The 26,752-nt window shown below is 41.6% G+C and overlaps 5 protein-coding genes and 1 non-coding gene across 12 annotated transcripts; 3 read left to right on the forward strand and 3 right to left on the reverse strand.

The window, feature by feature from the left end:
* Positions 1–835: 835 nt before the first annotated feature.
* slgA (proline dehydrogenase slgA) lies at positions 836–13,384 on the forward strand. 7 transcript variants are annotated; one of them, XM_017153661.3, is made up of 12 exons: positions 836–1,000; positions 2,623–3,196; positions 6,511–6,632; positions 7,623–7,709; positions 7,801–7,982; positions 8,593–8,628; positions 9,187–9,251; positions 10,670–10,848; positions 10,921–11,095; positions 11,160–11,513; positions 11,576–11,753; positions 11,818–13,384. In XM_017153661.3, exons 2-12 carry the CDS (start codon positions 2,708–2,710, stop codon positions 12,021–12,023), a joined length of 2,073 nt encoding a protein of 690 aa, XP_017009150.2. In that variant the 5' UTR covers positions 836–1,000; positions 2,623–2,707; the 3' UTR covers positions 12,024–13,384. The 7 variants fall into 7 exon arrangements, with proteins under 7 accessions (XP_017009150.2, XP_070075165.1, XP_070075168.1 ...); XM_070219064.1 differs by lacking the exon at positions 836–1,000 and adding an exon at positions 1,038–1,167; XM_070219065.1 differs by lacking the exons at positions 836–1,000; positions 6,511–6,632 and adding exons at positions 1,058–1,268; positions 6,859–6,980.
* A 2,545-nt stretch (positions 13,385–15,929) lies between these two features.
* On the reverse strand, positions 15,930–18,895 carry Ddx56 (putative ATP-dependent RNA helicase DDX56). Its single transcript, XM_017153666.3, has 4 exons — positions 18,738–18,895; positions 17,929–18,680; positions 17,302–17,730; positions 15,930–17,234 (listed from the first exon to the last, which is right to left on the reverse strand). The coding sequence occupies exons 1-4, from the start codon at positions 18,801–18,803 to the stop codon at positions 16,796–16,798; spliced, it is 1,686 nt and encodes a 561-aa protein (XP_017009155.2). The 5' UTR covers positions 18,804–18,895; the 3' UTR covers positions 15,930–16,795.
* LOC123003518 (small nucleolar RNA Z30a) lies at positions 17,796–17,888 on the reverse strand. The gene has a single exon (XR_006412633.1). It is a non-coding gene; the product is annotated as a small nucleolar RNA Z30a (small nucleolar RNA).
* A 272-nt stretch (positions 18,896–19,167) lies between the features above and the next one.
* On the forward strand, positions 19,168–20,597 carry LOC108065718 (uncharacterized). The gene has a single exon (XM_017153844.3). The coding sequence runs from the start codon at positions 19,374–19,376 to the stop codon at positions 20,511–20,513; it is 1,140 nt and encodes a 379-aa protein (XP_017009333.2). The 5' UTR covers positions 19,168–19,373; the 3' UTR covers positions 20,514–20,597.
* A 584-nt stretch (positions 20,598–21,181) lies between these two features.
* Mpv17 (Mitochondrial inner membrane protein MPV17) lies at positions 21,182–21,891 on the forward strand. The gene has a single exon (XM_017153845.3). It carries the CDS (start codon positions 21,307–21,309, stop codon positions 21,811–21,813), a length of 507 nt encoding a protein of 168 aa, XP_017009334.2. The 5' UTR covers positions 21,182–21,306; the 3' UTR covers positions 21,814–21,891.
* Positions 21,892–23,161: 1,270 nt separating this feature from the next.
* On the reverse strand, positions 23,162–26,251 carry Septin1 (Septin 1). Its single transcript, XM_017153810.3, has 5 exons — positions 26,156–26,251; positions 24,546–24,738; positions 24,233–24,491; positions 23,803–24,168; positions 23,162–23,744 (listed from the first exon to the last, which is right to left on the reverse strand). The coding sequence occupies exons 1-5, from the start codon at positions 26,171–26,173 to the stop codon at positions 23,492–23,494; spliced, it is 1,089 nt and encodes a 362-aa protein (XP_017009299.1). The 5' UTR covers positions 26,174–26,251; the 3' UTR covers positions 23,162–23,491.
* Positions 26,252–26,752: the final 501 nt, after the last annotated feature.

A 26,752-nucleotide genomic window follows, 5' to 3' on the forward strand; every position in this document is an offset into this window, starting at 1 on the left:
GGTTTTCATTTGAGTGTTATATAAGGTGTCACAGGAATCTTCCAACCACAAAAATCCGTTATGGTTCTTACATACATGCTGTGGTAAAGTATTGCCACGAATTTTCTTTAATTTCTTTAAAATACAGGTAACCAGGTGAGTAAAGTATGAGCTTGTTATATTAAAGTATATGGATGTAATTTAACTTTTACAATTAGTTAAACTAGCTACATATACATATGTATCTTTTAACCAATTTCAGCATTTTTCATAAATTTAAATTTTTTGCATTTAGATCACGTTTTTTTCTAAAAATCGTTATAAATTAAAGTTTCTGGATTTACTGTATGTAATAATGGGATGATTTCAAATTCAAATTTTTTAAACGGAAATTTAACATGGCGAGCTTTAAACTTTCTACGATAAATTGTTATCGTCTGTGACCAAAGCAACCCTGTTTACCTTGCCAGATGCTCGCAAAAGCTCGCTTTTTAACCGGCAGATTAAACGAGTGGGCGGTACAGTAAGTGGGCGGGGGAGGAGGGGCAGTCGGCTGATAAGATAAGAACAAGAACGATTCCTGGCCAACCGCCAGGGGCGTAGATAAGCGGCTCGCTTTTAATTGGGCGAAAAGAGGGGACAAGATGGCGATTAATGTTCGATTCGATTCACTTTTTTCGCTCACGTGCAAGGCAAACAGCTGCTGTCTGGTGGCGCGCCACGCCCCCTCGTCCCTCCCCTCCCCCCGCCCACACTATTGGCTCAGCTCAGCACTCGTTTTGACCATTTCTCGGAAGCTTTTTGGAGCTTTCACCACCGTTGTTGGCCTTAATTTTGCTTCATTTGTTTCAGTTTGTTCGCGAATTCAGACCCTTGCAGTCGTTCTCTCTCCCTCTCGCGCGTGCTCACGCTCTCTCCCGCGCAGCAGCAACAAAAAACCAAAAACCCTCGAAAAGAACAACATAGAATAAAATACAAAAATTTTAAATTATTATTATAGTACTTGTGTGTCTTTTGTGAGGTGAGAATATGCACTTGAAGAAAAAAAAAACGACGAAAAGTCGTTGGTTGCTGTGAAAAGTTTGTCAAACACACAAGTTTTTCCGGAAAATTGTTTGGCGATTGTACAAAATTTTGAAGAAGCAAATTCAACAAATTCCCAATTGTTTACCCTGTTTTCGTTGTATGGTTTGTTTCTAGTTATGTATCTCAGCTTGTTTTTTGAAGTAGCAAATGAAAAAAGCTAAATATAAGTTGGGGCAAAGAGGAAAAACCGCAAGGAAAATAAGGTAGGGAAAGCGAGGAGAAATTTTGCAGTGTACAATGTACACACACACACATACGCACGTTCGTATCATTAAAGGATCTCTACGGAGAGCGGGAGAGCGAAGTTATATAATGGGTACAATTCGCCGCATGGCAACAACAAAAAAGGAAAAGTAAAAAAGTAAAAAACACTTCTGATGAATTCGCAATTTAAGTTTGCTAGCTCTGCGTCTCCCTCTAACCACGGCGGCCAGAGCGAGAGGGGGATGGGAGATTGACCATAATGAAGTGTAATGAAATCTGAGCAATGAAACCCGCCAAGTTTTTTTTTCGATTTGATTGCAGCTTCTCGTCTAGCGATTATTTAGCGGGCTGCTAATTAATAAATAAAACGAGAAATGTGGGGTAATGGGAGGAATAAAAGAGGCAGAGAGAGAGGAAAAATGGGGGAGAATCAAGGAGAGCGGCAATTAACACACCAATTAGTGTGTGTTTGCGGCGCATTTCAATTAAATCAAAACAAATGCCTAATCAAAATCAAAGGGGCTCGCATGCCTGTGACGTCACACGGTCACAGTTAGAATCACAATCACAGTTACATTTACAGTTACATAAACACGAGCGAAAGGATTTTCTCGCCTTCGCTTCGTGTCGTATCCTTCCTCGTTCCGCTTCGTTGAATTCGCCGAAACTCGCCTCGCCTCTCAAATCGCCCCGTTTTTCTGGCGTCTTCGTCGCATTCGGTTTCGTGCTTCTGCGGCGTATACAACGCTCAAAGCGTAATAGAATAAATAATAAAAGCAAAGTAAGAAATAACTGAAAAAGACACATTAAAGCGAAAGATATATCAGGCCAGAAGCAGCAACAGAAATTGAATTTGTTTTTTAATTGAACATTTCGGAGGTGTACTCGTACGTCGCGTACGTGTGTTTGTGTTGTGCGCTGTTTTTTCGGCTTCTCGCAGTTGTTGTATAACATTCAGAGCGAGCGAGAGAGACGGAGAGAGCGACCCAGAGCGAAAAGCTCTCCGCAAATCAGGCAAAATCAGCTGTGAACAGTGGCGCTGGCAAAAGGGGGTGCTAATTTATCCAATTTTTTAATTTTTTTTACTACAAAATGTGTGTGGAAAAATCAATTATTATCTCAAGAATCCATCAAATAAATCGATTCCTAAAATTATTGTGAAAAAGTTATAACAATTAAACAATTCATTTAAAAATTTTAATAATGTGGCAACAACAATCTCGTGTTAAAAGTGACAACTTTTTCGAATCCCCTTTTAAAAAATCTTGCCCACGCCCCTGTCCTGCCTTAGATTTATAGTGATTTGTCGAGATTCTAGAGATATTAGCTCAGATTTTACCTTGTTTTTTGCAGCAACAGCCGAGATCGGAGCAAGTCTCAATACCCTTCTCAGAACCCGGAGAGCAGATAGCCCAAATAAGCCGCAGAATCCCTTGTAATGGCTCTACTTCGTTCGCTGAGCTCCCAACGAACAGCCATCAGTTTGGTCTACGGCCGTAATAGCAGCAAGTCGAGCAGTTCCGCGGCCGTCGTCGCCGCCTGCCGGAGTTACCATCAGTGCGGCAGGAGGAGCACCACAGCAGCCGGCGAAGAATCTTCTCTATCATCATCATCGGATCATCATCATCATCCCGCTAGCGGGATCAATGGCGCTCGCTTCTTGCACTCCGGCAATCGGCCGCTGCAGGCCTCCACTCTGGTCCAACCGGACCTGGTGGCCGGCGAGGCGGTGAAGCGGACCGCCAAGCAGGACTCGTCGCAGAGCCAGAACCCCTCGCCCGCTGGCTCGCCGCAGAGGGATCCCCTGGACGTGACCTTCAACGATCCGATTGCCGCCTTCAAGAGCAAGACAACCGGCGAACTGATGCGCGCCTATCTGGTCTACATGATCTGTTCCAGCGAGAAGCTGGTCGAGCACAACATGACGGTGAGTTGGCCGGTGACCTCCGCCCGCGATCCTCCTTCTGCCGAGTCCTGCGTCCCTCGACCCTTGACCCAACTATTGGTCCAATCTATCGCCTAGCTGAGCTCTCTCGTTGTTGGTTTTCCGGTTCCACAGGCTGAGAAATAAAGGGGGGAATGCCTTTACAGCACCTCAAAATGGTCAAAAGATCAGATTGATATTAAATATTTAGTTATTCATATCATTTCGATACGAATAGACATTATTTGTATCTCTTTGTTACAATATGTGTTCCAAAAATACTAAATTTGGTATTTTAAAACAGTGTTTTTATAACTTTTATGAAATGAGAAAATATCAAGTTGATATGTCTAAATTATAAATTGAACATTAATCATTTCGGCTTCATATTGATATGAAATAAGGTAGAAATGACCATATATCATATCGATTATTTTCTGTGTGATAAATTATTAAAAATATCATTGTGATTTCAGGCAGGTGTACGATTTTCTTTTGCTATTTTTCAATCTTAACTTCAAGTTGAGGGGACAAACTTCCACCTGCTGCTTTTCTACCAAAAACTCGGGTCAGGTGCTATAGCTTCCTTCCTTCCGATTTTTCCGCTTGTGTTCCGCTTTTCAAGAGAGTTTTCCCTTTTCCTTTTCCCCCGTTTTTCCCATCATTTTGATGAATTCATGGCTAATTGCTTGTTGCATTTAATGCCACTTTCTGGCAGGTGCTGCAGTCGCACAGAAAGAAAATTGAATGAGTGCCTGATTGACGGCAGGAAAAAGGGAAAACTCTGGCATGCAAATTACCAAGGGGCCATAGTGACCTTACCCCATTCGTTGTTTGCTCTCAACTCGTGCGTATTTGCTCAGCAACGCTTATGGATTATGTAGACCATTATATAGTCAGGCCCCCGAATGAGGGCCAATCAAAATCGTTGGGGAAACCCCCCATGCATTTCCCCACTCCTCCACCCCATCGCTAGCGTGTTTCTATTTAATTACGTTGGCGTTCTTATCACATGGCGATCGTTTGATTGCTTATCGATTACTTAAAGTGCATGCGTCGTCGTCAAGGGTTTTATTTATTTATCTGCTGTTTTCCTTTTTTTGCTCGATGCAATTTGCATAAATGGGTGGCTAAATGGCTGTCGTTGGGAATATTCGCACGACTCCCTGGGACCGACGACTTCACATTGCATTAGTCAGGCATCGACTTTGCACCCCGCCCACCCTTTTCATTTTAAGCACTGAGAAAAACACAAAAAAATAAACCCTTAAACAAAAAGTAGGTTGTCGGACCAAAAAAGTTTTTTTTTTCGATAAATCTTTATTGTGAGTGAAAACCTAAATTCTAAAGATTTCTTTACAATATTAAAATAAAAAATTTTTAATATGAGAAATATAATTATAATATTTTTTTTTTTATATTGTTGTTGAAAACAAAAGTTTTTTTCGATAAATGTTCTTTAATTAGACAGATTGTGGGAGAAATTTTAAAGATTTGTTTACAATATTAAAATTTAATTCCTTTAATTCGAGAAATATAATTAAAATATATTTTTTTTATATTGTTGTTTTTCGTGGCTTTGAAAAATTAAGTTTTCTAACAAAAAAAATATTGTGTACAAATGTAATGAGTGTTTTTTTTTTTAGAAATTTACATTTTTAAAAAATTACAAATAACACCCTACATTTCTTTTTACCAGAGTGTACTCATGTGTTCGCTATTTCTATAAACAGTATCGTCTCGATTGCTTTTAGCGACCGAGCGGTGTGGGTCTCGTGATGTGTGAGAATAGGTATTGATGGCTAAAAAACGGGGTGAAAGTGGGAGAGACAGTGTGACAGGTGACCGACGGGGGGTGGTGTTAGCTGTGGGTTGTTTTTTCCCCCCTTTTTTTCTTGGGGGCCAGAGCTCAACGGCAAACACCTGTCCTGCTCGAATTGTTTGCCAAAGAAGAAATGAAAGAACCAAATATTCAACAAAAAACTTTTGGTAAAAAAACAATAAAAAAAGAATACGAAAGGGGAATTTGTTTTATGTAACCAGTTTTGGTTGATTGTATTGTATATTGTCGGCTGCGATGGCTGAGTGTTCTTCTCGGCAAGCTTTGTACCCAATTAATTACCTTAACTTCAGTGCTGTCAACCAAACCGGTTCTTCCCAGACGGCGAATGACTCCTGACCGCTCTCCTCCATTCATCTGATGGATCCCGCATCAAGCGGATCACACACGTGCCCAGGAAACATTCATCAAAGGCCAATGATCTTATTTCTTCTCCGTTTTTCCGCTTTCGTTCGTGTGGAAACTGCAAACTTAGTTTGATGATCCTTAACTGCATTTTGTCGGGTTGCCAAGTGAGATTCTTGATTTAATTCCTTTGCTTTTCATTTTCCTAAAGTTAAACTCGTTAAAAGGTTGCCAAAATTGTAATAATTGATTTAAAATAAGTTTCTTTGGAAGAAATATTCAAAACGAAATGTGAGAATAGGATGAATTCCAATATTTATTGTTTATACCAGTATAATAATGTATGTACATTGTACGTGACCTATACCTTTTTAAATTAGTTTTAACCATTATTAGCCTGAATTAAAAAGTATTTTACTTCACAAGCCATCATTTTGAATTTTGTGAACCAAATCGAAATCCTGTTTATTATTTTTGTAACAGGAAGTGCTTATTTTTATCTTGACCAAAATTTCTCTTAGGTTGTCATTTGGTTTTCTTTGATGGACCCGAGACGGATCGGATCGGATCGTCTTGCTTTGACTGCTCAGCTCGATTTGGTAATCGAATGTTTATGTGCGTGTTGAGTTGGCACTCCTTTAAATAACATCCAGCTTCCCAAGAATAATACACATTGCCGCCTCCGCACTTTTTGTCGCCTTTTTTCTCTGGCCTTCCACACACTGTATTTTGTTGGACTTTGGCAGAGATTTTTTGGCCTTGACTCGGTTCACGTTTTTTGTCTCTTGCCATTTGGCCAAATTCCAAATGATTTATGTGCGATCCAGTCGTTGAAAAATTAAACGAACCAGGGAGGATTGGAAAAACAGGAGAGATCTCAGCTAGAATCGATGGTATATGGTTTCTTTTTATCTTCAAAAGAAGAACCCGTTGTCCTTTTTATACCGCAATTTAATGATTTAAAAAAAAAAAGAAAATTAAAACTGTATCAAATTCAATTTTTGCCGCCGCACGGACAACATAACAAAATATTACAAATATTAAAAATAACGATAAAACCGATAACCGAAAAAACTTACTAAAAATATACCGCATAAAACCAAACCGATCAAAACAATCGAAAAATTCGCAGCTTATGAAATGGTCAAAGAACGTATTGGGTCAACGGTTATTTACAGCATTGATGAAGGCGACCTTCTATGGCCATTTTGTCGCCGGCGAGGATCAGATCAAGATCATACCCACATTGGAAAGGTAATTGCCCACCACGACACTCCCACTCACTTATCGCCTTTTCTTTTTTTCTTTTCTATATTGCTTTCTGCCGCCCCTATGGTTTTGTGTTTACTTCATGTTTTTATTTTGCCCGCGAATCGGGTCTGCGAAACGGTTATGCGAAACCCGCTTAAATGCCCACACTTTTAAAACAAAAAAACCTACTCCCGATATCACCGATAACCGAAAACGCCGATAAACACAGCTGCTAAAACTGGCCCGCAACCTGCTCGGCCAGAAGCTCTTCGTCCTGCTGATGAAGTCCAGCTTCTACGGACACTTTGTGGCCGGCGAGAATCGGCACACGATCGTGCCCGCCCTAGAGAGGTTAAACCCCTCCCTTTCAGCACTCCATGCATCCCTATACAATATCCGATAACATTCATGCGTATACGTATATGGTTTTAGTCTAAATTTCGATTAATTCGATTTATTTTTTTTTTATTTTCCGGAAAATTGAAAGACGCCGTTTTTCCCCTATAAAAAAAATTGTTAAATTGTTATAAAAAAATTTTTTAAAATTGTTACCTGGTTTTATTATACAGATAATGAAAGCGTTAAAAATTCCTAATTTATAAACCCTTTAACTCTAGTAATTTCTACTAATTTATTATTATAAATAAGTCAAAGTAGCAGACCATATACGTATATTGTATCTATATACCGCAATTTATATACATGCACACATGTTGCTACTAATGATGTTCAATCCCTAAAAAAAATCAATTATGGGAATCCATCCCAAGTCTGTCTGCATGAAAGACCTACCCGAACCATTGGATATGAATCCCCAATTGGAAATTGCTCCCTTTTTAACAAGAATGAAAAGAAATTCCAAAAATTATGCACTTCATTGCCAAACTCCACTAATTGCTAACCAAATCATAAAGAAAATTCTATTATTTTACTAATTAAATTGTCTTGAAAGCAAATTGCAAACGTGAGCTAATGGAACTTCAACCATTGCAGGCTAAGATCGTTCGGCGTTAAGCCGATTCTCGACTATTCCGTTGAGGAGGATATCAGCCAGGAGGAGGCTGAGAAACGAGAAGTTGAGTAAGTGTTGTCCCATTTTGCTATGAACTATAAATACATAAGTATTAATATATATTAATATTTAATTAAAACATTTTAATTTCCCTTCCAGGTCTTCCGTTTCCAGTGCCGGCGAACACAAGGAGGAGGGCAGCATGCCGCAGTATCATGTGGACAAGTCCTTCGCCGATCGGCGCTACAAGGTGAGCAGTGCTCGCACCTACTTCTACCTGAACGAGGCCACCTGCGAGCGGAACATGGAGATCTTCATCAAGTGTCTGGAGGCCGTTTCGGGTATGTCCTTGGCCAGTTGTCCCTGGCCGATCCTTGCACCTCTGGCACACCCGGTGTTGTTGAACGGCATGCAAGTTCCTTGATCCCCTCCTTTCCTTTTGTACAAAACAAACGTTCCGTTTCACTTTTAGATCGTGTAAAGCAAAAGCAAAAGCATCCATTGCTAATTGTTAAGCATGCAGTCAAAGTTATTGTTTTATTTTTTATGGATTTTATATCGAGTTAATGCTATACAATATTATTCATTTAAAAAAGATATTTGATGTTTAAAATTAAAATTTAAATATCCTCTGCAAGGGAATAAATAAGTTAAATAAAATCAAGAAATGTAATACTCAGAGAAATCGAATTTTATAAGACATTGCATTCTTCGAGTTCGCCCCAACCTGTGGTGTTTAGGCTGTTTCTCCTGCCAAGCTTTCTTCTTTTCTACCTTTCTCTACCTTTCACATTTTCAAATCAACTTTTAATTGATGATTAATAAATTCTTTCTTCTGCCCCGCAAATATCCCAAATGTGGCATCCAACCCATCGTTTATCGAAAACCTAACCCAACTTAATCAAAACCCCAAAACCAAAATAATCGTTGCAAAATTCCAAAAATGAAAAGATGATGATCGCAAGGCGCCCCGGGCAGTGGCCACGGGTAAGGCGAGAAATTAAACAGCACACTCCCCAAGAAATACCAACAAGTAATATTGAAAACTAAACCATAAATATTCGAAATACACGAAAAAGAGTAAACCATTGATGGCCAAAGCAAATTTTGGTCCTTTCGTATGCGCTTTTAGCTGATTGTGTGTGGCTAACAGTTAGGGCTTGAAAATTATCGATGTTTTCGATATTTACCCAATATTGATTCGATATTATCGATATTTTGAAGGGAAAACACATCAAATATCGAGAAATTGCCAACTGTCGATATTTTTTCAAACTCTACCAACCGTAGCCGTTGTTTTGTAGTCGTATCTGTACCTCGAAACGTATTCGTATTCGTAATCGTATCCGTATCATTTGATGTTTGTAGAGTGCCGTAGTTAGAGATACGTGTTGTATACCCGTAGATTCCGCTTTCCGATCTTTGACTCTGTCATCGCATCGCATTATTCACCGATTGCTCTGCTCTTCTCCCCCAAACGCTTTTCATTTCCAACGACCAACACCGAACAACCAACCATCGATTGATCGGAATATCGACCTGCAGGCGCCACCTTCGGAACGGGCATTACCGCCATTAAACTCACCGCCCTGGGCCGTCCACAATTGCTGGTAAGTTCGCACAATCCCCTAATCCCATTATCCCCGTAAGTCCCAGATAATTCATTTATACGGGGAACACAGGGGGGTTAATGTTAATAAACAGCAAAGGGAGAACATTGTTAATTGGTGTTAATGAATAGTGAACGGTAGTCGCCGATGCATATAATTGTCATTAAAGCTTCTAAAAGGTTTAAAACTGAAGTACAAAATAAATCCGTGTACATTTTAAACCGAAACATACTTAATTATTTAAAATTTTCCCTAAAAAGTCGAACTATTCTGTATTGGTACTTAATACAATACCATTTTTTTTATATACATAATTTTTAAAATCAGAATTTTCTCTAAATAGTCGAACTATTCTCTATAGATTTTAATATACTTATTTGATATAGTTACCCTTTCCAACTTTTCCTTCTTTGGTTTTAATATAACATATTACAATACCATTTTTCTTTTTTTATATATACACATTTTTTAAAATTAGAATTCTCCCTAAATAGCTTTTTGTATATATACATATTTTTTAAAATTAGAACTCTCCCTAAATAGTCAAACCATTTTATTATACCCGTTACTCGTAGAGTAAAAGGGTATATTAGATTCGTGCAAAAGTATGTAACAGGTAGAAGGAAGCGTTTCCGACCCTATAAACTATATATATTCTTGATCAGGATCACCAGCCGAGTCGATCTAGCCATGTCCGTCTGTCCGTCTGTCTGTCCGTCTGTCTGTCTGTATGAACGCTGAGATCTCAGCAACTACAAAAGCTAGAAGGTTGAGATTTCCCACACATATTCTTTGGCTTCCTACGCAGCGCAAGTTTATTTTAGCCGAGCGCCACGCCCCCTCTAACGCCCACAATCGCCCACTAACGATTTTAAAATGGGTCCTGCGCCCACATCTTTAAAGATTTCCGAAAAGTAAAAATGCAATTTTGTTGTGTATATTTATACCTATCGAAATGTAGAAGACATTTTTCAAATCGGACCATTCATTAAAAAGTTACACGCAATCAAAATTTATATATCTATCTCCCTCGCACTCCCTTTAGCTGAGTTACGATTATTAGTCGGGACACCAACCCGAGTACAGCGTTCGCACTCCCTTTAGCTGAGTGACGGGTATTAGATAGTCGGGACACCAACCCGACTATAGCGTTCTCTCTTGTTTTAGTTTTAATATCACACTTATATGATATACCCTTTCTAACTTTTCCTTCTTTGGTTTTAATATCTTATATTATATGATTTAATTTAATACTTACCATTTTATTTTTATAAACATAATTTTTAAAATCAGAATTCTCTCTAGATAGTCAAACCATTTTATATAGGTTTTGATACACTTTCCAACATATCCTCATTTGGTGTAAATATCACAGATTATATGATTTAATACAATACCATTTTCCTCCTTTTTTTTAGCTGCAACTGTCCGAGGTGATTATGCGCACACGCAAGTACATGGAGGACATGGTGGGCGGTCAGGGCAATGTGCTGACCCACCATAAGACCATCAAGGATCTCGAGAAGTATTATGCAACGCTGGGCGACAATAAGGACGTGAAAGAGTTCTTGAACAATGTGACGTCCGATAAGGAGGGGTGAGTCCGAGTCCTCTTATATATCTTGTAATCCCCTTCATTAATATCAAACCGTATATTATCACATTGCAGAATCCTGCATCTGTTCCCCTGGTCGGGCATCGTGGACGAGGACTCGCAGCTGAGCGACACGTTCCGCGTTCCCGATCCCCAAACCGGCCAGATGCGTCGACTGATCTCACAAATACCGCCCAAAGAGGAGGAGATGTTCAGGAACATGATCCGTCGCCTCAACACGATTGTAAAGGTGAGTTTGAGTCGTCACTCCGCTTAGAGAATTCCTATTAATATTAACTCTTGAAAATCCCTAGGCTGCTGCCGATCTGGATGTGCGCATCATGGTGGATGCGGAGCAGACCTACTTCCAGCCGGCCATCTCGCGCATCACCCTGGAAATGATGCGCAAGTACAACAAGGACAAGGCCATTGTCTTCAACACGTACCAGTGCTATCTGCGCGAAACGTTCCGCGAGGTGAACACCGATCTGGAGCAGGCCAAGCGCCAGAACTTCTATTTCGGAGCCAAGCTGGTGCGCGGTGCCTATATGGATCAGGAGCGTGACCGCGCCAAGTCTCTGGGATATCCGGATCCGGTGAATCCCACCTTCGAGGCCACCACGGACATGTATCACAAGACTTTGGCCGAGTGCTTGCGACGCATTAAGGTGGGCTAAGGGATAAGATTATATTTAAACCGCTTCTTTATTAAATTAAATCATATTCACAGCTGATGAAGGACTGTGATGACGATGCCCGGAAAATTGGCATTATGGTGGCCTCGCACAACGAGGACACCGTGCGCTTTGCCATCCAGCAGATGAAGGAGATCGGCATTTCGCCCGAGGACAAGGTGATCTGCTTTGGCCAACTGTTGGGCATGTGCGACTACATCACCTTCCCACTGGGTGAGTTTTAAATACCCTAAATAAATTTATAACCATAATATATAATAAATTTATCCAACTACAGGCCAGGCGGGCTACTCGGCGTACAAGTACATCCCGTATGGCCCTGTGGAGGAGGTGCTGCCCTACTTGTCGCGCCGTGCCCAGGAGAACAAGGGTGTGCTCAAGAAGATCAAGAAGGAGAAGCGACTGCTGCTCTCCGAGATTCGGCGTCGTCTGCTGCGCGGCCAGCTGTTCTACAAGCCCAAAGGCAACTATGTGCCCATCTAAGCTGGCCTGGATGGACGGAAACTCACTCACTCATCCGCATACACACACATGCCCCCGGTGCGGCAGTTATATCTGAGGATATATCACGGATATCGCCAGGAAATCGATCGCTTCGGGCATATTTTAATGTTTTTTTTTTGTCGTTCTTACTACTCTTACGAAATTCGCGTATATCTACGGTATATATATGAAGGTCTTGCAAGGAGCGAGGATGTCTTGCTGCGGGATCTTTCGGGATCTTCGGGATCTTCTTCACCTTCACCCACAAAACAACTTCAATTAGAGACGGTAGCACTGAGCGATGGTCATTTTTTGATGAAAATATGTATATTTTTACGTCTTGTTGCAACAATAATCTAAACGACTTCTGTATGTGTGTTACAAAGAAAACAAAAAATGAAAAAAAAAAACTGAAAAGCGTAAAAAAAAGCGTGACGAAAGGAAAGGAAACGAATGTGGGAATTCCGCATAGAGGATATTAAAAAAAAAAAACGGGGATTGAATTAAAGCGAACATTTTTTAGCATCGTAACAAAATAAAGCATAAATCGATAATGGTATATACGTATTATATACAAAGTAATGAGAGCAAAACGTTTATAGAGATATATGTACCGATACCGATCTATATCCACATAGATACAGATACATGTATGTGTATGGCTGCATTTTAGTCTAGATTCATTAACTTCGTGTTTGTGCCTCTTCCTCAGTATCAGTTATCAGTATATCAGTTATTAGTTTATCCATTCTTAATTTGCGATGTGATTTCATGTTGGTTACCCTAAGTTACTACCATAAACCATATACATATATTTATATAGATCAATAGCGAAGGAGAGAGTCCAGGGCATTTGTTCCTCCAGTTCGTGGCCATCCCCCATCCGAAATAGTCAAATAATACTGTCCATAGGAACAAGGGATACCGCGCATACCTATACCTACCTAAACCTAGCGAGTTGTATTACAATTATGCTAAATTAACTTAAATGTATATGTTTAATTTAGCACTTAAAGAAGCGATATTATAAAAGTCATTACTACCGATAGTCGATGGATGAGAAACCGTAACCGTAACCGTAACGCAACCGAAACCGCCTCTTGTCCCCCTGATTTCCAGTTTCCTGTTTCTAGTTACCAATTTCCCATTTCCGTTTCCAATTTCCCGTTTCGATTGCTCAGACAACTTTATAGACAGACAGACTTGGCCATATACTAAGGCGCGCAGATCGAACCGAATAGTTTTTTATTATTATCCTCATGATTATTATTATTGTATTGCATAAACGCTATAAATAAATGAATAAATAATTGTATGAATGTTAACTATTTCAATGACAATAATAAAATGTTAAAAACGAATCCCCCGCCTCGCTTAAATTTCATCTAACAACTGCTGTGGAAATTACCCAAATGGCCCCTAATGGTGATCTATTGTTCCCCGGGATGACGAGCTTAAATGGCCTCCAGCTGCTGCGGCAATCATGGCTGCGATTTGCAACGATCTACCGGTAATTTGGGTAATGTGACCCGTAAATTTGTTTTCCCTCTGCTGTTCAGTTAGAGAAGATGGGCATGATTTAGTGCCTTCTCCGTCTGCCTGGTCTATTACACAGAAAAAAAGGCGATCTGAAATAGGGTTATTTCTACCTTATTTCATATCAATAACAAGAAAGGAAGCTAGCTTCGGCCAGCCGAAGCTTATATACCCTTGCAGATTATTCCTATTAATTAACAAATCGCAAAAATGTTCAATTTTCTAATATTTCTCATTAATTTTCCGATCGTTCCTATGGCAGCTATATGATATAGTCGTCCGATTTTGATCAAATTAAAATTGAAATTCGAAAATATTTAAAAAGAGTCATATCCTAGAGTAGAAGATAATACAATAAAAACCAAAGAAGCTAGAATTTATTTCCTATTACTTTTCCATTAATTTTCCGATCGTTCCTATGGCAGCTATATGATATAGTCGTCCGATTTTGATTAAATTAAAATTGAAATTCGGAAATATTTAAAAAGTGCCATATCCTAGAGTAGAAGATAATACAATAAAATCCAAAGAAGCTAGAATTTATTTCCTATTACTTTTCCATTAATTTTCCGATCGTTCCTATGGCAGCTATATGATATAGTAGTCCGATTTTTTAAATAATTAATTCGAAATTCAGATATATTTAAAAAATAACATCCCCAAAAGTAGAAGATAATATTTCAAAAAACACCGAAGCTAGAATTTTTTAAAGTTTTTTTTTTCCGATTGTTCCTATGGGAGCTATAAGATATAGTTGTCCGATCCGGTCGGCTCCGACATATATACTACCTGCAATAGAAAGAAGACTTTTGGGAAAGTTTCATCCTGATAGCTCAAAAACTGAGAGACTAGTTTGCGTAGAAACAGACAGACGGACAGACGGACAGACGGACAGACGGACATGGCTAGATCGACTCGTCTTGTGATGCTGATCAAGAATATATATACTTTATGGGGTCGGAAACGTCTCCTTCACTGCGTTGCAAATTTCTGACTGAAATCATAATACCCTCTGCAAGGGTATAAAAAGCCGAAATGATTTAGGTCAAATGTAGTATTTTTTAGCAAATAATAAAAAAAAATATTAACATAATCTTTATTCATATCATTTTGATATCATATCAAAATAGCATATCATATCAAAATAGCATATCATATCAAAATGATATGAATAAAGATTATGTTAATCTTTTTTATATTATTTGCTCAAAAATACTAAATTTGTTATTTTTTATGATATGATAATCATGTTTATATGTTTGAATCTTATATCATATCAAAATGATATGAATAACTTGATCTTTAAACAAGAAAGGAAGCTACCTTCGGCCAGCCGAAGCTTATATACCCTTGCAGATAAAGTAATACTCACTCGGTGCAGTTCCAGGGATTCCAGATTCAGTGTTCCTATTTTTGAATTTTGTTTTTAAGTAGTCAAGAATTAAAACGCCTACTTCCTACAAATTAACAAGAATTTTCTTATATATGTTTGAATATTCCTATGGGAGCCTTAAGATATAGTGGTCCGATACGGCTCGCTCCGACATATGTACTACCTGCAATAGAAAGAAGACTTTCGGGAAAGTTTCATCGCGATAGCTTTAAAACTGAGAGACTAGTTCGCATAGAAACGGACAGACGGACAGACGGACAGACGGACATGGCTGGATAGACTCGGCTATTGGTGCTGATCAAGAATATATATACTTTATTTGGTCGGAAACGTCTCCTTCACTGCGTTGCAAACATCTGACTGAAATTATAATACCCTCTACAAGGGTATAAAAATATCAAATTGACCATTACCATTTTTATACCCGTTACTCGTAGAGTAAAAGGGTATATTAGATTCGTGCAAAAGTATGTAACAGGTAGAAGGAAGCGTTTCCGACCCTATAAACTATATATATTCTTGATCAGGATCACTAGCCCAGTCGATATAGCCATGTCCGTCTGTCCGTCTCTCCGTCTGTCTGTCTGTATGAACGCTGAGATCTCTGAAACTATAAAAGCTAGAAGATTGACATTTTGCATGCAGATTCTAGGAGTTCCTACGCAGCGCAAGTTTGTTTCAAAAGGGTGCCACGCCCCCTCTAACGCCCACAATCGCTTATATACGATTTTAAAAATTTCAATATTTCGGAAAAGTAAAAATGCAGTTTTATTATGTTTATGAATACATATCGAAATGTCGAAGAAATTTTTTAAATCGGACCATTCGTTAAAAAGTTACGGCGGATCAAAGTTTTTTATCTCCTTCGCACTCCCTTTAGCTGAGTAACGGGTATCTGATAGTCGGGGCACCCGACTATAGCGTTCTCTCTTGTTTTTCTGTGTAGTTACCCAACGGCCGTCACACAAACAGTAGGGTTTAAAATTTCAATTTGTTGAGCAAATAACGTTTACTTATTGCGATTTTGCTACTGAGATGATCACAAATCTTCAAATATAAACGGTTCACATCTTGTATAAAGCTGTTTTTATGTTTTCCTTAAATCATACGCACAAAATAAGTTTTTGCTTACACACTAAAAGCGACTATGGATAACAGGCTACCTCCCCTAAAACGGCATTTGCTCCCCTACAACGCCTTCTTTTTCCGCCGCGGGGCAGGGCGCCTCTTCCCGAAGTCCACCTGGCTGACCATCAGCGGATCGTTGCTCTGTCGCTCGAAGGCTGCCTTTGCGGCCGACTGGCGCGGCTGCTTGGCCTCCGAAGCGCCGGCGGAAGAGGCACTGGACGAGCCAACTAACGCCCACAATCGCTTATATACGATTTTAAAAATTTCAATATTTCGGAAAAGTAAAAATGCAGTTTTATTATGTTTATGAATACATATCGAAATGTCGAAGAAATTTTTTAAATCGGACCATTCGTTAAAAAGTTACGGCGGATCAAAGTTTTTTATCTCCTTCGCACTCCCTTTAGCTGAGTAACGGGTATCTGATAGTCGGGGCACCCGACTATAGCGTTCTCTCTTGTTTTTCTGTGTAGTTACCCAACGGCCGTCACACAAACAGTAGGGTTTAAAATTTCAATTTGTTGAGCAAATAACGTTTACTTATTGCGATTTTGCTACTGAGATGATCACAAATCTTCAAATATAAACGGTTCACATCTTGTATAAAGCTGTTTTTATGTTTTCCTTAAATCATACGCACAAAATAAGTTTTTGCTTACACACTAAAAGCGACTATGGATAACAGGCTACCTCCCCTAAAACGGCATTTGCTCCCCTACAACGCCTTCTTTTTCCGCCGCGGGGCAGGGCGCCTCTTCCCGAAGTCCACCTGGCTGACCATCAGCGGATCGTTGCTCTGTCGCTCGAAGGCTGCCTTTGCGGCCGACTGGCGCGGCTGCTTGGCCTCCGAAGCGCCGGCGGAAGAGGCACTGGACGAGCCAACTACTCGCTTCAGGGCCTTGGGCACAATGTACTCGGGCATGTCGGACAGATGACTCTGCACCTTGATGGCGCGCAGCGGCTTGTCGTGCCGCAGCGCCTGCAGATCGCGCTTGTTCTCCTCGAAGAAGCCCTTGAGCTTCTCGCAGTTCAGAATCTCCGTCTTGATCTCCCGTATGCGAGTATCGTGGACGGCGACACGCGTGGCGGCGCGCCAGCAATCCTGGGCGCGGTAACGGAAGGACTCCACCTCCTCCATTTTGAACTGGTAGTTCCTGAAAATGATTGCAATTGGTTTAGCAAAGAAAAAACCTTTTGAAGAGAACATTTCGCCCCACTCACTTGATGATCTGTTCGCCCTCCTGGGCTGCAAAGCTGTCGCACAGCTTCTTCTCCACGGCATCGTTCACCTTGGCCTCCTTCATGCTCACAAACGACAGAACGGAGCCCTTGTTGTTCCCTCTGGCCGTTCGGCCAGCCCGATGGATATAAGACGTAACATCGCGGGGGAAATCAAAGTTGATCACATTGTTCACGCACTGGAAATCAATGCCGCGCGAGGCACTCGACTCCATGTCGCCGGAGCGCGAGGATTTGCGGCTGGCCGTCGACTTGCCGCCCGGCTGCTCCAGATGATGTTCGTCGGAGGCGATGATGATGTCGTAGGTGCCCTTGTTGAACTGGCTGATTGTGTGGATGCGAATGTTGGCCGGCAGCTCGGAGTTCAAGACGCAGGCTCGGATGCCGAATTGCTCGAGGAACAAGCGAACCCTAAAAATAGGCAATTTGGTATTAAAAAGAACCTAATTTAAAAGTAGCTATAGGTCAGATGGATATGCCATCAGCGAGAAGATTAGTTGCTGGTCATGCGTGCGCCAACTGTTGCCAGCTGCCCACTCCCTGCATTTTACGATTTATCATCATTGGCTTCAAAGGATTCGCAAGAAGGGAAGATAATAGTTTACTCACTTGTAGCAGCGGTCGATGCTGTTCACAAAGATGATGCTCTTGCCGCGTATGAGCCTCAGCTTAAGCAAGGCATACAGAATGGCCGGCTTGTCGTTCTCCTCGGCCAGGATGCGCTGGTGCGTCAGCTGGTCCTGCGGCACCAGTTCCGGCTCCTCCAGCTTCAGCGTCACCGGGTTGTTGAGGCACAGGCCCTTCATCCGGACCACATCGTCGGTAAGGGTGGCGGAGACCAGAACAGCCTGGTAGATGGGCGGCAGGTGCTTGATCAGGCGCTTGAAATCCTTCTCGTAGCCAAAGGCAAACACCAGATCCGCTTCGTCCACCACCAAGGTCTCCACATGCTTCAGATCGACCACGCCGCCGGCCTCGGCGTGGGCCAGCAGCTTGGCCGGCGTGGCCACCACGATGTCGGGCCTCTCGGCCAGGGCGTGCCGCTGGGTCACCGCATCGCTGGAGCTGCCGGCTATGTCCGCCACGCGGACCACCTTGCCGCAGGACTCGACCAGCTGCTCGATCACCTTGCGCGACTGGCGGCACAGCTCCTTGGTGGGCGCCAGGATCACAGCACTCACGCACTGCTCGCTGGCATTCAGTTTGGAGTTGAGGATCTTCTGGATCAGGGGCAGGGCGTAGGTGGCCGTCTTCCCAGATCCCGTGCGTGCACGCACCACCACATCCTTGCCCTCCAGGAGCAGCGGAATCGCCGTCGACTGGATGAGCGTGGGCTGCTGCCAACCCAACTGGGCCACCGCCTGGTAGGAAAAGTAAGGTGAGCTATCGGCAGGGATGGCGATCATAGAAACACTCACCTTCAGGATGCGCTGGTCCAGCTCCAGCTCGTGGAACTGCGCCGTTTTCTGGGTTTTCTGGCTCATGGTGGGAAACCCTGGGAAATGCGCAGCACACGTTTTTGGGCGCAACAACAAAAAGAGCGGGTGGTGTGTCGGGCGGCACTAGCGGTCTATCGATAGCTCGAGGAAACGACTCGTAATAGCCCGTTCAGACGGAGGGTATTTTAGCAACAGCGACCGAGTAACGCAACAGCGTAATAAGCATTGCATTGAGAAATAAACATTTAATTATTCAAAATGCCTAATCAATTTAGAAAAATAGAAAATAGAAAATTTAATCTTTTAAAATGTTCTTGAGCAGAAAGAAGGCGGTAAAAATTTGAAAAGAGTGAAATTCGATTGAATAATGATAAACTAAAACTAGACAACAAATATTTCTTTCTTTAATATTACTAATAATTTGAAAATTTGGTCGCTGTTGCAGAAGCGCCGTCTGTCTGAACAGGGCTAGGTAAATAAGTATCGACTAATACCGATATCGATTCCCCGATACATTTCATTTCGCGCTTCTGATATCGATTGCTGCCAGCAGCACGTGCAGTTCTTGATCGTTTTCTCCTTAAAAATTAAATTGAAATAGTTCAGCGCCCCCATATGGAGAAGGCCGACAAGAAGGAGCTTCGCCGCCAGTTCCTGGAGGAGGAGCAGCTCAAGAAGCTGGACGCTGGCGTGGCGGCGCGAAAGTGCTGCGGCGATGCGCTGCGCGAGTTCGACGAGCAATCCCACGAAGCCTGGCTGCTGCAGTGTCCCAAGGGCACGGATCCCCGCCAGCTGGCCGGCAAGCGCATCAAGCTGCCCGGCAAGAAGCGCGTGGGCGACCTCCGGGTGCGGGCGGTCAGCTACTCGGCGCCGCAGAGCGAAACCCTGGGCTATGTGAGCGGCAAGGGGAAGTATTCGCTCCGGAAACTGCCCCTCGCTGGCTACGTGGTGGTCAGCAAGCGGCGGAATGCCAAGCAAACGGACGAGGGTCAGGAGGAGCAGGTCTATCCCGCCACTGCAGTGCCGCCAAAGTTCGTCTTCCGTGAGCGGCACCCTTTGTTCGGGCGCGACTACAAGCAGCGCATCGAATTGCCCAAGGAGATTGCCAAATCCTTGAGCCAGGCGGACAAGAAGAACCTGGAGACCAAGGCCCGGCTGTCGCGCACTGATAACTACTACAAGATCCGCAGCACGCTGATGACCACCACCCAGACGCTGGCGCAAAAGGAGCACGATGTGCGGCAGTCGGTGCTCACCGGATTCGCACCGAAATTCATGAACTCCAAGCCCACCTATGAAGCCTACCAGGAGCAGTCAGACGCTGAGGATGTCAAAGATTCCATTGTACTGGATTCGGCGGAGGAAGCGGGCCCCACCAAGAAGCACAAGAAGTCAAAAACCAACGGGCATAAGCTGGTGGAGATCAAGGAGGAGGAGGAGGAGGAGTCCATTGCCCCCAAGAAGCGAAAGAAGCATAAATCAAATGGGGAAATCCCCGACGATGTGGTGGAAGTAGTCGAGGAGGAGGAGGTCACCGAGCGGAAGAAGCAAAAGAAGCGTAAATCAAATGGCCAAGTCCTTGGCAACGAAACCACAGAGGAAGTCATTGCGCCAAAGAAGCACAAGAAGAGTAAATTAATCCCTGTGAATGGAAACAATCTGGAGGAAGACAAGGACCTGGTCACCATTGTCATCGAGGACAACGATGTGGAGGGCCCGCCGCGAAAACGCAAGAAGCTGAAAGCCGTAGAGTGATTCAGCTGCTCGATATTAGCTAGGTTTTACTTAGATTAGAACAAATTTTAATTTTTTATTTAAATAATAATCTGTAAATATCAATGAGAATTTCGAGTTATCCAGTGGGTGTTGAATTACCGAATCCTTGAGTAATTCAGCAGTTACTGGAGTTGTTCGAACTGTTTTATTTATACTATTTCATTAAGAATATTAATGGAATGATCATAAAATTCTTTGGCAAATTAATTATTACCATGCTGCAGAAATCAGGATGTTCATGAACCATGGATTCTAGATTATATAAATAATTTTATGTTGTTCTATGTTTATTTATTCACAGGGTTGCCATACTAAAATAAATTTTAAATTAAAACATAAATTACACAATTATCAGCGTTTATAGCCATAAATGAATATGAGTAGAGAAAAAAATATATATTCTGAATTTTTTGATAATGTATATTATTAGTTATTGTCAAAAAAATAACAAATATTTCAAAAATATATTTAGCAAGTTTATCATGGTTTAAGTGGCCATCCGAAACACAATTAATGATCTACTGGTACAATTATCTTGTTTTTTAATCTAACTTACTGAAAAGCCTAAAATATTTAATTTATTTTATTTAATTTTAAATAGTATTTAAAAAAACGATATGGGCAAGCTGTGAGATATATGTTTAGAGTTGCCTCCAACAACGTACCCCCTTTGAATTCAATAGACAACCCTTTTTAAATCGCATACGCAATGCAATCGGTTATTCAGAGTGGTGTTTGAAATTGCCGGTTTCGAGTCGAAGGCCAGTTGAAGATGTCGGGACTCAAGGTGTTCCTGAAGGAGGGCTTTAATGTGGCGGCGGTGATGGGTCTGGGCGATGTGATAGCCCAGTTTGGCGTCGAGAAGAAGTCGCTGGACGAGTGGGATGCCGGCCGAACGCTTCGTTTTGGCGCCCTGGGGATGGTGTTTGTGGGTCCGGTGCTCCGGCGATTTTACGGCTTCCTGGAGTCGCGGGTTCCCAAGACCTACACCCCGATCCGCAGGGGAGCCATCAAGATGCTGGTCGACCAAGGCCTCTTCGTGCCCCCCTTTGCGCTGGCCATGTCCTTCCTGGTGCCGCTGGTCAATGGCGAGCCGATGGACAAAATCCGTCAGCGCATCATCGACACCTACCCCACCATCCTGGTCCGCAACTACATGCTCTGGCCAGCCGCCCAGATGATCAACTTCAGCTTCGTGCCGCTGGGCTACCAGGTGATCTACGTGCAGTGTGTCGCCCTCGTCTGGAACTGCTACCTCTCCATAGTCCTCAACAAATAGGGCTACGGACTACTCCTATCTTTATCCGTATCCGCATCCGCATCTGAATCCATGTGCGGATTCACCAGGTCGAATAAATTAGCTTTAAACGTGATTTTTGTTTTGTTTTGATTACCGCTTCGTATGGGGTATTCGTTGGGGGGTAACATGTGATTATTGAGAATTTCTAATATTTTAATATTAAATAGGAGTATGTTTTAATTTTTTCTAAGCCTAATAATAGCTTTAGAAAATAGTTGTTAATTGGTGAATTTAATTATTTTTTTTCTGTCCGAAAAACTTAACCTTATATCAACATATCTTTTAAAACTTTGAATTAATTAAAAAATTTAAATGATTTAGTTAACACAAGTTAGGAAAGGAAGATTAGGACTTCCCCAAACTGTTAAATTGCTGAATTGTTAAATTTCGGTCAGCTTTTTATCAGGTGTTTGATACAAATTTAATTTTCAGAAATTTCAGAACTTATATTTTTTAAAAACTCAAATTTTCGGAAATTTTAGAACTAATATTTTTTTAAAACTTTAATTAAAGTGGAGTTTTTATTCTAGTAAATATTTTCACATATTTAAGTAAACTCCCATAATTATTTGTTTTTCCTGCCTGCGCCTGCACAAAATAAAAATAAATTGCCGAAATTATAAAAATTATTTTAAGTGCTGTGAAGAAAATTTAAAAAAATGTAACTATGTGCAGTTTTCAATGTTACAAATTTAAGTCCATATAGTATTTTTTTTAAATAGGTAAACAATATTTTATTAACTTATTTGCAGACTATTATGACTCCCAACCCCACTGACAAATGAAATGCATGTTTTAAAACTTGTATAAAAAGCATATATATGTATTCATAGAGGATTATGTTGGGTTAAAAAAGACTTCATATACATAATAAAAGAGATTTCACGTTTTGGTTTTTTTTTTATCCGATTGAGGAGTACACTTCTCAGCGGGCAGCCTGCCAAACCGAGTTTCTGCAACTGGCCACGGGATCCTGGGACCGCCTAGGAGGGGATCACTGCTTGTTCAATCAGATCGTGCTTAGGAATCGGGCGGAGCTGGAGGATAACGCCCCGTGGCCGTCGAGTAAAATCGGAAGGGAAGGCTGCCGCGCACATTGCGTGTATGTATAACCTAAATAAATCGCTCGCTTTGAGACCACACAAAGGGTAAACAGACAAAAATGAATCAACATACAATATAAATCGGATTGGATTCGCTTAGCCTAAATGCAGAGTACAATAATAATCCATTGTTAATCGCGTCTAAATACATAGTAGGAATACAGTTGTTTTCGTGTGTGTTTCGCTTGATAGGAGTGATATGAAGTGAGTTCGCTGATGGTTGGTTTTTCTTTCTTTGATGGAGCGCAATTGCATTGCAGACGTTTTGCCTACGTGGCAGGTGTTGGTTGTGTGTGTATAAATGTATATGGTGTGTATACCTAGATCCTACGATTATTTGTATATATATATGTATATGGAGAATGCGAAATTAATACAGAATCATTAGCGCCCGTCGTTTCACAATTGAGAGTAGAATTAAAGCGCGATCGCAACCAAAATCTGCGTACAAAATATATGTTGTGTATATGTATATATACGAGTTGTGTGTATAACTATGTATAGATTGCCGCCTCCGCTCAGCGCGTATATATAGTATATATATACGAGCCTGCTCATTGCTGGGCCTGCATGCGCGCCTGCATTTGAGCGAGCATTTCCTGCATCCGCCGCAGCTCGGCCTCCTTCTCCTGCAGAATGCGATCCTTTTCGCCCAGTGTATTGGCCACCACCTGCGAGTTGCTGTCCCGGTCCCGATCGGCCTTCACGCCGTTCTCCTTGCCCTTGATGCCCTTGGCCAGCCGGTCGGAGCGGTAGTTCTCGTAGTGCACCTCCTGCGTCACCTCCTGCAGGTCCTGCATGTGGGTGCTATCAAGAAAATACATATGAGTTACCTAAAAGACAAATAAAATAATAGTTTACTCACATCAGCATGGTGCGCAGCTTGATGAAGTCGCAGTGATCGGGATTCTCCACCTCGACCACGCCCCACGGATAGAGGCGGCCGCGCACCTTCTTGCCCTTGACCTCGAGCAGAGTGTTGGCGCCGCAGACGGCGAAAGGCACTGCTTCCTTCAGTTGCTTCACCTGCTCCTTGTAGTCCTCGTCCTCGTCGGAATCACAGTCTGGCAGTGGGTAGATCTTGATGCCGTGGCTCTCGATCTCCTGCATAATGCGGCACTTGAGGCGCAGGATCTCCTTCTTCGTCAGGCAATCGGCCTTGGCGATCACGGGCACAATGTTGACCTTCGAGTGCAGCTTCTTCATGAACTCCACGTCGAGGGGCTTTAGGCTGCAGAAAGCATATAGATTAAGGTTATTAATTGCTTAAATCACCAGAGAAAAGGGCTACCCACCCATGGCCAAAGGGCGATATAAAGTAGAAACAGCAGTGAATGCGATTGTCCACAATGTTGCGTCTGTTGAGGCCACTCTCGTCGCGCAGGAAGCGCTCGTACTGCTCGTCAATGTACTCGAGTATGGCGCCAAAGCTGTTGGAGTTGTCGATGGCATCGCCGAATCCGGGTGTGTCCACCACCGTCAGTCGCAGCTTGACGCCGCGCTCCTCGATCTCCACCGTCGATGCCTCCAGCTTCACCGTCTGCTTTTGTTTCTCTGTGAAATAATAAATAAGTTTAAAAAAAGGATGGACAAAGGTCAAGGGCGCACCTATGGCATCCGGAATGATGCGCTCGGGATAGAGATCGGTGAGGAAGAGGCTGTTGACCAGCGTGGACTTGCCCAGTCCGGATTCGCCCACCACCATCAGCGTGAACTCGAAGCCCTTTTTCACGGACTTGCGATGAACCTGGTTGGGCAAGTTAGCGAAGCCCACATAGCCGGGAGTCTCGATGCTGGAAAACTGTGGAGAAATATGTGAATCATTAGCTTTGGTTTAATAACTTTAAAGAAAATATTTTTTGGGATCTTTAAATATCAATTTAAAATATTTTTTGAATAACTTAGATCGAATCATCAAAGGTCAAAACCTCTTTTTTTTTTGGGTAACTCATATAATTTTACATTGATCAGCGAAATTAATGGGTATAAAATCAAAACCTCTAAATATCTTATCCTATCCTATTCGGATTACCATGTTATAATTGTTTTCTATTTTTCACTACCGGTTAGATTTCTATGACTAAGATAATTAAGTGCATCAATATAAGGAGGAGGCATTTAAATAAATGCACTGTTTGTATACAGAACCAAATAAAGATAGTTTATAGAGCCTGGCAGATAAAATATATAAATAAATAAAATATTATTATTATTATAAAGTGTTCGACTATAAAATAAATAAAATATATAAAAAATAAAATATGTACATTTGTTAAATATTTTTTTAATTATTCGACGTTAACAAAACTGATAAATATCCACGTAATAATAATAAACTCTATTGAGTTGACCTTTATTATCAGTGGCACTGAAATTTAAAATCTGTTTAGATTTGCAAAAATGAGAAATTGGTTTAAAAGGGTTTAAATTGGAGCGGCATATTATATTTATATTTATTATATTATAATATTGCGGATTATTCATTTCTTATTATTTTACTTCACTACCAGGAATATGGTTTTAAAATCTAAATAATTGAAACCCCTTTAAGCGGAGTTTCTTGAGGTTCGTTAAGTTAGGAACAAGTCTTTTATAAGTATTTATTATAACATTATTATAACCCGAAATTTTGTAAAGGGATCTTTAAGTTTTGGGTGAAAAGACCTTTAAGTCCTAACAATATTTTCATTTGAGGTAGAGCTATTCATTGTTTTGTTTTTTAGGGCTTGTCGGGTAGTTAGTGTTTTGGGTCTTAGAAAGCGAATGCTTGGCTCGATTTGAATGCCCATCACGCGCGGCGGAAATTTCTCTTGGGCCCCCATTTCTCCGGACTAAAATGCGATACTATGTAGGTCACAGGCGAGCGAAGATGAGGGCAAGGAGGAGAGAGGAGGAGCGGGGGAGATCCCGGAAACAAAGGAAGAATGTCGACGCCGCCGGCATGTCGTGAATCACTTGGTTTCCATCTCCCCCGCTCCCATTTCCCATCGCAGCCGAGTGGACGAACGGCGGGGGAGGAGGAGCGGCCAATAAACGGACGGGGGAGGAGGAGCGGCTAACAAATCAACAGCGGCATCGGCATCGTTTGCATCCAATGCAATTCCCATCCGGAGTGCAATCTCCGTATGTATGTATGTACACTGGCGGCACACCCATTCGCCGACCGATTCAACCGGACTTGCAATCGACACTTGTACAAATAAACAGCGGCTACTCACGCCCTTTGTATCGGCCATTTTAAAAAAAAAACACGAAACGAACGAAGAAATCAACGTAATGACGAACAAAATACGATTAATTATTAGAGGTGGAAGGTTGATGGAAACGTCGATGCATCGATGTTTTTACTCATTTTAAAGATATCGATGTTTGATGGCGACTATCGGCGTTTACACATCCCTGATAACGGCGGAGGGTGTATGTCTTTGCTACGTTAGCGCGTACACAAACCACAGACCGTACTGCATTTTCGAAATTGAAAATAAATGCATAGAGTATTGGCGGCACTTTTAAAAATCTAGGAAAAAATCATGTTTTTTAGATAACTAATATTTTTACCCTAAAACGCTCTATTTAGCCATAACAATGGAAATAGTGATCGAAATATGAACTTTCATACCTCGTTGATCTCCTTTGTGATAAAACAGCGAAAATCAGTCAAAAAATTAGTGTTTCAAAAAGTGATGGATATCGTTATTTTTGGTTGTCAACTCCTCATTTTCCCCCCAGAAAATCTGTATTTTTGACCAAACAATAGGAAATGTGATCCAAATATGGATCGTTGAACTTCTTATACAATTTGTTGCTGCTGGGGA

This window comes from Drosophila takahashii, chromosome X, assembly GCF_030179915.1.
Source record: "Drosophila takahashii strain IR98-3 E-12201 chromosome X, DtakHiC1v2, whole genome shotgun sequence".
NCBI classification, from domain to species: domain Eukaryota; kingdom Metazoa; phylum Arthropoda; class Insecta; order Diptera; family Drosophilidae; genus Drosophila; species Drosophila takahashii.

Bases quoted from the DNA above. Each gene is read 5' to 3' on its own strand.
- slgA (XM_017153661.3), top strand. From the start codon at position 2,708: ATGGCTCTACTTCGTTCGCTGAGCTCCCAACGAACAGCCATCAGTTTG. The intron at 9,252-10,669 runs GTAAGTTCGCAC...CCTTTTTTTTAG, and splicing joins TGGGCCGTCCACAATTGCTG to CTGCAACTGTCCGAGGTGAT. The intron at 10,849-10,920 runs GTGAGTCCGAGT...ATCACATTGCAG, and splicing joins GTGACGTCCGATAAGGAGGG to AATCCTGCATCTGTTCCCCT.
- Ddx56 (XM_017153666.3), bottom strand. From the start codon at position 18,803: ATGAGCCAGAAAACCCAGAAAACGGCGCAGTTCCACGAGCTGGAGCTG. The intron at 18,681-18,737 runs GTGAGTGTTTCT...TTTTCCTACCAG, and splicing joins TGGACCAGCGCATCCTGAAG to GCGGTGGCCCAGTTGGGTTG. The intron at 17,235-17,301 runs GTGAGTGGGGCG...AATCATTTTCAG, and splicing joins GAGGGCGAACAGATCATCAA to GAACTACCAGTTCAAAATGG.
- LOC108065718 (XM_017153844.3), top strand. From the start codon at position 19,374: ATGGAGAAGGCCGACAAGAAGGAGCTTCGCCGCCAGTTCCTGGAGGAG.
- Mpv17 (XM_017153845.3), top strand. From the start codon at position 21,307: ATGTCGGGACTCAAGGTGTTCCTGAAGGAGGGCTTTAATGTGGCGGCG.
- Septin1 (XM_017153810.3), bottom strand. The intron at 24,492-24,545 runs GTGCGCCCTTGA...ATTATTTCACAG, and splicing joins CATCATTCCGGATGCCATAG to AGAAACAAAAGCAGACGGTG. The intron at 24,169-24,232 runs GTGGGTAGCCCT...TGCTTTCTGCAG, and splicing joins ATATCGCCCTTTGGCCATGG to CCTAAAGCCCCTCGACGTGG.